This window comes from Pleuronectes platessa, chromosome 10, assembly GCF_947347685.1.
Source record: "Pleuronectes platessa chromosome 10, fPlePla1.1, whole genome shotgun sequence".
Lineage (NCBI taxonomy): Eukaryota > Metazoa > Chordata > Actinopteri > Pleuronectiformes > Pleuronectidae > Pleuronectes > Pleuronectes platessa.
Window position 1 is genome coordinate 3299015 of NC_070635.1, and position 8296 is coordinate 3307310.

An 8296-nucleotide genomic window follows, 5' to 3' on the forward strand; every position below is an offset into this window, starting at 1 on the left:
AAGTGCAAGTGTAATATTAAAGTTGGGGTATGGTGATGTGTCTCTATGTGTGTGTCTGTGTGTGTGTGTGTGTGTGTGTACTCAGCGCTCCTGATAGACTTGGCTCAGCTCTGGTTGTCACAGAGGAGTTGGCACCAGCCGTCTGTTGGCAGCTGTTGTGCAAGTCACCGCACTCAAACAGTTTCCCTGTGAATCCGTGTGCCGGAGGATCATTTAACAGTGAAAAAATGGCAGATTCACCCAGAGACACCCAGAGACACCCTGAGCTCTGCCACTGAGCGAGCTCCATCAGGGCCGTTCTGTCTGGCTGCACCTGCTCCGGCTGCCGGTGCTTTGTCGTCTTTGAATGTTTGCACAGACTGTGGTTTTAACTTGGTTTCACGGTGCTGGTCAATTGAATAACCACAGAGTAGCTGCTGCTGCTTGTCTCTCTCACTCTCACTGATCAACCCACAGCTGAGTTGCTGTTGTTCAGATGATGCACGACAAGCTTCAAACACAACACTGATGAGTTATCACCTCATGCAGCTGATTTTTAACATGGCAACATTGAGATTTTGCATCATTATCAAAGTTCAAGTCCACATAGCTCAATATTCATTCAAATGAGACATATTTTGCTCATATCCAGGTTTATAATTTTGTTATGGATTAATGCTTGAAAAGTTTTAAATGCTCAATCCCTTTCTTTGTATTGGCCACTGCTGCTGTACCTGTATCTTCTCTGATTGACCAGCTGACCCGCTCTGTTGGGATTAGTCTGTGAATGTCGGCCTCCACCCTCTGTGCTGGTCTTTGTCGCTCTAGGCGTGAGTTGTGTTAATGTGGGGCATTGTGAAAATACGGGCAGGAGTTCTAATGAGGCGTTCAGGAGCTTCCCTTCATGGTCTTGGGTTTTTATAACTTTGCAGAACCTCTACATACACAACATGGTGTTGTCCACAATCCCCCTGCTGTAGGGAACCAAGTCAGTAACCATCAAACTAAAAGAAACTGCACAGTCTCTTGATTCTTTAAAGGTTTATCAGGGTGAAACAAATCATTTCAAGTTACACATTGTAATTTAAAACCCATTTTTACCATAAACATATCAATTAGTTCAGATTATACCTGAAATCCAACTTGAAATAAGTGCAAGAATGTGAATATTTCCTCTGGTGAAGGAAAAAAGGTTTTGATTTTATATGTCAGACATTTTAAAACACTCCCCAAACATCCCCTATAGCTTCAGACAGTGAACCCTGAACCCGATTTTTATTCCAAGTATGTCCTGCTTGTCTCATCATCATATTCCTAAAGAGCTTACATGGTATTGGCTAACTTCACAGACAGAGAATCTCGTGAAGATAGTGTGAACATTTGCCGACTGGAGGATTCCTCTTCAGGCTATTGGAATGATTTTGTCGCTGCATTGACACGCAGCAGGACACAGAGCAACCACCTGCTTGTTGCATCCCCTCGTCGCTACCACGGCTGGACAGTTGATGAACTCGTTGATGTAAGGACAAGGGTTGGCTGGAACGGAAAAAAAAGGGAAATACAGCAATGAAGAGGTTAACCCCGGTGTCTATTTTCTACCTCAGCGGACAATGTTCATGTTGTATAACCTCCTCAGCACCACCCAGAGAATGCACATTGTGTCCTGGTCACGGTATCTGATGGTGTACTCACTGCAGAGGTTATCTACACAGGCGCCGGGGCAGGAAGCACAGGGGGGTCCCACTTTATAGGGCGGCCAAAACCTGAAGTTTCCTCTGTCAAATAAATTACAAAATGGTTAAGCCAGAAGGAACACACATGCAGAGCAAAGTCACGTGTTCTAAGCGTGTTGAGGGTGCGTGAGGGTCACATACGCTCGGTAGTAGTGGCAGCCGTAGAAGTAGATGTTGTTGGGGCACAGCGTCATTCCACAGCCGACTTTATAGGAGCTGTTCCACACCACCTGACAGCAGACAGAAGAAGGTATCAGATTTAATATGAAAACCTTTACAGTAATATGCATATTGATTTTGATGATATTGATGCTGTGCTCTGTTTTTCAGTATCTCATTTTTCAAACACGCGGGCAATGTATTTAGTTTCTGACTTTCTGTGGGTTTATTTGAAAAGGAAAATGTGAACATTGATGAAAAATATTTAAAAAACCACAACTGTGTTTTCTTATAAACACAGTTGTAGAAATATGTACATAGAAGCTGCCCTGTTATTCTTTTTTTAAAAGGACATATAGAGAAACATTAATTCTTCTAGCCACCTAATGAATATAATAGTCCTCTCCCTGCTCTTACCTGTGTGTAGTGACCGATAGCTTTTCCATCAGTGGACACGTTGGGATACTGGAAGCGTGACACCTCGCTGTGCCAGGCACCGATGACGTCCGTCCACGGGAACGATTTGGACGAATAGAACAGGTTCTCACCTAATTCATATCCTGCTCAGCAGTGAGAAACACACATGGCGGCACGGATTAACGGGTTTCAGCAAATACACCGAAAAGCTCTCATGTCTGAGTAGATTACCATATTTGGATAGAACAGTTCATTAAAATGGCTGATGGATCTCCTCGATGATAACGTATCAGTGTAATTTGTTTTTGAGAAGTGTTTAGACTGGAGATTAGATAACGTTTACAGTCACAGGGTCAGTTCACAGAGATATGTAAGGGCCTGGTGTCTGGGGAGCAAGGTGAAAGGAAAATGAAGAGAGATGATGGAGAAAAGAAGGGGAAATTTACCATTGAGCATTCGGGTGCTGGGCTCTCCATGAGCCAGGATGCATCTGTCCACCCAGGCCTGAGCACTGGCTGCCACCTCCTCACTGTAGCTCTATGAAGGTGGAAAGAAGAAAAGGAACGATAGAACAAATCGAGAGTTTCATTTCAAACAACGCACTCATTCTCCTCCGAGATATTGGATCAGAAAACTGGCAGATTGATGATTTGAAGAGCTGATGGAATTTCAAAATGCGTTCCACTCTGACCCATAAAATATGAAAGGGTTTCAACTCAGGTGGCGTTCAGGTTTGAGAGAAACTCTCTCGCTCGCCCCAAAGCCCAAATCTGAATTTCAATACAAGCACATGTTTTTTTTTTCCTCTTCCCCGTTCACTCCTCTGGAGAAATGTTGCACCTCCAGACATACAGCTCCTTTCAGAAGGAAATGAAATGTCTCTATTTTTAACTCAATTCAGATGTTCACTGGATACAGAGCGTTCGTGTAACTGGGACTCAGTTCTTTCACTGAATATATTTGAAAGCAATGATCCATCATGCATCTCATTATCTATTCTGCATACTTTATTTATTTTTTGAGGGTCTTTGGGCCAATCACAGCTGAACCTGAAAGCTGGGTTCACCCTGGACAAGCTGCCATTATTTACACTCATATTCAGACCTACTGTCAAGTTAAAATCAGTTATTTTCTACATATTGTCACATTTTAAATAGAATTTATAGATATTTATTCTTATTTTTTATTCCCACATGTATAAAACAAATGCTAAATACAATCTGAGCCGCTTTCAGAGACGAGTACTGACCATCATCAGCATGTTGGAAGCTGGTGGATCAACCGCTCTCCTGAAGGCATTGTGCTGGTCAACGATCTCATTCTGAACCACTGTGGTATCTGGGCAAACGTCTACACACAGACACACACACAGACACACACCCAGACACACACACAGACACACACCCAGACACACACACACACGAGTAAACATAAGATTAAAGACATAATAAAGAGTGATATTTACTCTGGTGGCTTATTATAGCCACGATATGACTCACAAACATATCCTGGTTTAATTACTCTGGAATGGCCGAACATAATAAAAGAGCACACAGGGAGGATTGTGCCAAATCCCATAATCTTGTTTGGAGACACACTGGCATGGTCCTCGAGTTGACGCTAGGAAATATAATACCTCTGTAAAGTCAAACACGCCTGATGCATTTAACTCTAAATGTGCTTACCTGGCTGTGGACGCAGCAGGGGACCAAGGCAAAGTGGATGTGGGGGGGGGGGGGGGGGGGGGATAAAAGGAAAAACTCTCATTATTGAAATATTGAAGTGAAAATACTAAAATACATTTATTTGTACAACTATTAAATAATGTTAAACTAAGAGATAGAAAATAAATTTGATCTTAACTTAAGTATCTAAAATAAGAAGAGGAATTGTATGTAGTGGTTCTTCTGTAGTGTTTTTATTGATACTTAAGGAAGAGCTTAAATAATGTATATCCTGTGCATTTCTTGTAAATGTAAAAAATGTATATGTGGTGTCATAATATTAAAAAACTTAAGTGCAATATAAGAACACCACTTTCAAACAATACTCAAGTATTGCACTTAACCAAACAGATTTTCCAGCCTGTGAAACTCACTCAAAAACATGCAAAAACATTGATTTTACTACAACTTCTTCCTCTGATATTGAATAACATGTTTACCCCTCAACTCACCACAACGCAGGCAGAGAGCACCTGCCGCAGCATCAGGATGCAAATCAGGATCCCAAACATTCTGTCGACAAAAAGCAAAAACACCTACAGAATAATGACAACAAGGCAAAATGGAGACTCACTGTATGAATATCATGAATATCAATACAAATAAAATAACAATATGCATATTTGTATCTTAACTGATCTTCTCATTTTAAATTAGATCTCTGACAAAAATAGTAAAAAGTGAGAAAAATAAAGTTAACATGATGAACATGAATTCATAAGTTTGTACCTTTGACTTCTGGATGTTTTTCTGTAAATAAGTATTTGTTTGCAATATAAAAAATGAATATAAATGTAAGGAAAGCTCCGGGAGATGTTCCTGCACCTGGGTCCTCGGGAGGTGGAGGTGAGTTGGCACTTAGCGTCTCTTTCCTTTTATAGACGGCTGCTCGCTATCGTCAGAGTCGCAGCAAATCCCCCCCCGGTCTTAATGATGCCTCAGTATCCAGGACTTAGAGGAAAAACAAATCTATCACACAGCAGCGAAGAGGCTTTTTCTTCAAAAGAGCGCAACTGAGTAAACAAGGCATTGTTCAGCGGCTACCTGATGTATTGGTTCAAGTTAGCACATCATGGAATGGAAAGATGTCTTAGGCCAGGGTAAATAAGAGGAATGGAGGCGCTGATAGATTACAAGATATGGTCGTGTATGTAAATGGATTAAAGTCGTAAAGCTCATGTAGGATGAAGACGCACCCAACGTTTGCCTTTGCACAAAGTAACACATCCAAAACATCATCTGATCGCTGTGTGTGGGAGGACAAATGGTTTTCTACATATATTCTGTAAATATGATATGTGGAAAAAGTAGTGTGTTGTGTTTTTGCGTGTCGATACAAAATGTAGGAGTTAGATTAAACACAATTTATAATTTGAATGAGAAGGAATTGAACATGAAAGTAGAAATAACAGGTAATGAAAACGTTTATGTTATTAGTTAAGTAAAGTCTCTTGGGAAACCAGTTTTTTTTTAAAGCTGCAATAACGTGTTGTTCCTTGTTCTGTGAGGAAGAAGAAGCTGATCTCCTAAATCTATAATTCCCATCATCTCTGCAGAGCCATTCAGTGAAACCCTCAGACAGACCCAGTGTAAATGACCTGTCCACAACCAAATGGTTCAGGAAGTAAGTGGAACGTCTGGCCCCTCTCGGAAGCCGGAGGAAACCAAAACAGAGCTAAAAGGACTTAACCATTAGACCTACTTTTAATAAGTTTGACACAAACAAGACTTTGTGTTATTGCCGATCATTGCTCTGTGTCTTCTTCGTGTGTAAATACACTTTCCCCACAGCAGCTTGTTTTAATGGCCTCACAATGAGTCATAGTCTCTGTGGTTTATTATAAAAGTCCAAATAAAGGCCTCGCTGCAGCGACCGCACACTTTGACAACGACCCCTCGGAACAGAGAGCAAAGCACGAAAGATAAATAAACAACAGTCTCACAGATTCTAAGTTACAGGATCGTAATCCACTGTTTGACAACAATAAAGTGAAACAGGGGATAATGTGTCTCTAGTTAATGTCAAATCCCAGACGACACAATGTAAGTACTGTACGTTGCTCCCAATCTTTCCATTAGCCTACCTGAAATATTTCAATTCTTTTATTTGGAAATTGTAAACAGAGTACAGTGCACGTTGTAATGCAGTAATGACTTGGACTGCTGATACTTGGACAAAGCACAATTTTATCTCAAGGCAACACTTCCCTCTCTGTTGATTCTTTATTGTGTGTTTTAAATGAACATTGTGCTGCTATCGCCTTTTTCTACTTAATGCAGTTAAAGACAAACACTCACTGGTGAAAAGTTCGCTTTATCTTGTTTTCTCATATACTTTTTTTGTATTCATATGGACGACAAAACCATTTTAATTTATAATATCCCAGAATATATATACATATATGTGTATTTCTCGCACCTGCTTCAACAGTCGTCAGGTGAAGAACATTATTGTTGAAATTGAAAACCAACAAGCTGCTGAATTTTTCCCCTGAGTGATTATTTTTAGTTTGACCCTGGGAATATTTTACATATTTTAAAACAACAAAAATGTCCCAGTTGTGATTCATCCAAAAATAAAAACAAGACTAGAGCTACTACAGTGAGACTGTCCTCCAACACAGCTCCGATCAAACAATGCTTATATGTTGAATTGATGTTTAGCATGAACACAGCAAAGTAATAGTTTAGTTTATCACTATCTGAGGCCGTGACGTGTGTGTGAACCCGGCTCCATCACCTGTAAACCCAGCGGCACAGAAATCCGGCCCACAGTCAGGTGGCTCTCCCCTGTCACTGATAACTAATGCTTTATGTGATGATGGATTTGGTGGGTGCAGTGCTTTATGTACTTATGGCGTTGTATACATTCAGATCTGCTTTTTCCTTGTCTTCAGAACAAAACCTCTTCCCGGGAGGCCGGGATGAAAGCACACCATTTAAAATAATAGTAGCCATTACATTACAGAATGGGGGGGAGAGACCTGATGCAGTGCGTTGGCTTTGTGGTAATGATGTGAGAAAGGTTGGAGTCTGCTTGAAAATCTTTTCCTGTCCACCATCCCCCCCCCCCCCCCCCGCTGCTGGATCTGGATTCAGGTTAGAGGAAATATAAAATACCCCTGAAGACACGTGCACTGCTCAGGAGTCTGGAGGATTCATTTTCTGATATTACTTATCAAAAGCACATCATGTACACGTCTCTTCCCAGAGTCAGACACTAAAAAAATGCCTGTTATGTATTTAGTATAAACAATATTAGGTTTATCTTTGCTCAATTCTTCTGTGGGATCAAATAACATAACCATGGGCATCCAGAAAATGGAGGAAACCTAAGTGAGTAAACAAAGGTGTGATGAGGTCTGATGGGGACGCTCACAGTCTCAGACTTTGAAAACCTCTTTGTCTACACATCCAACAGATTCAATTTATCAATTGTAAATAAGTATATAGAAATAAATCAACATAAAATGTATTTAATAATTAGTATTGTTGGACAAAACGTTCACCAGCCTGAGCTTTTTTTGAATTCACAGTCATTTTGGACCATTCCGGTCAATATCACTACATCATTTGTGATTTTTAAATTCACAATAGTTTAGTAGTAAATCTAGTGGTTTTATGCAGCTGTGGCAAGAAGGTTCCCGGTTCGAATCCCAGTTTGGCCGGGGCCCACCTGTGAGCAGTTTGTATGTATCTGAGTTTGATGACATGCAGATTGATGTTAGGTTGATGATCAGAGAGTCTAAACTCTACGTAAGAATATTAATTTGAGTGTGAATGGTTGTTTGTTCTCTTCAAAACAGACAAGTTGTTATGTGCTCATGTAATTATTGCTTTATTCAGCACGACCATAAAGAGCAGGAGACACATACATGATAGAATAGACATGACAATAGAAAACCTTCATATTATTTTCCACTTGACATTTTAGGGAAGCACAGTTCACTCTCCACTGGGGGGCGCTGTCACACCAGAGGAGCTGTGGCACCGGCTGACGTCCATTGACACAAAACAGAGCAGTTGTCTTTGTGTGAAACAACGGAGCAGCTGATTGAGCAGTGCAGAATGAAGAGACTCATTTAGCTCCCACAGTGATGAGTCTCGCTCGGCTCGCTCTGTCTCTCCGGCTCCTCAGCCACTCATGTAAGACTGATGCCTCCAGAAACACGAGCTGCAGACACACCAGGCCTGGCTGCTTGTCTCTGGAGCTCCACTGCAGTCGCTCCACTATTCTCCTCACACATGTCTGCATCTGGAGGGCAGCAAGGTCAAGTTTTCACC

The 8296-nt window shown here is 41.1% G+C and overlaps 1 protein-coding gene across 1 annotated transcript; it reads right to left on the reverse strand.

Moving 5' to 3' along the window:
* Window positions 1-1096: 1096 nt before the first annotated feature.
* On the reverse strand, window positions 1097-4524 carry LOC128449810 (cysteine-rich venom protein pseudecin). The gene is made up of 7 exons (XM_053433120.1): window positions 4461-4524; window positions 3538-3638; window positions 2735-2825; window positions 2289-2431; window positions 1854-1942; window positions 1672-1754; window positions 1097-1515 (listed from the first exon to the last, which is right to left on the reverse strand). Exons 1-7 carry the CDS (start codon window positions 4522-4524, stop codon window positions 1382-1384), a joined length of 705 nt encoding a protein of 234 aa, XP_053289095.1. The 3' UTR covers window positions 1097-1381.
* Window positions 4525-8296: the final 3772 nt, after the last annotated feature.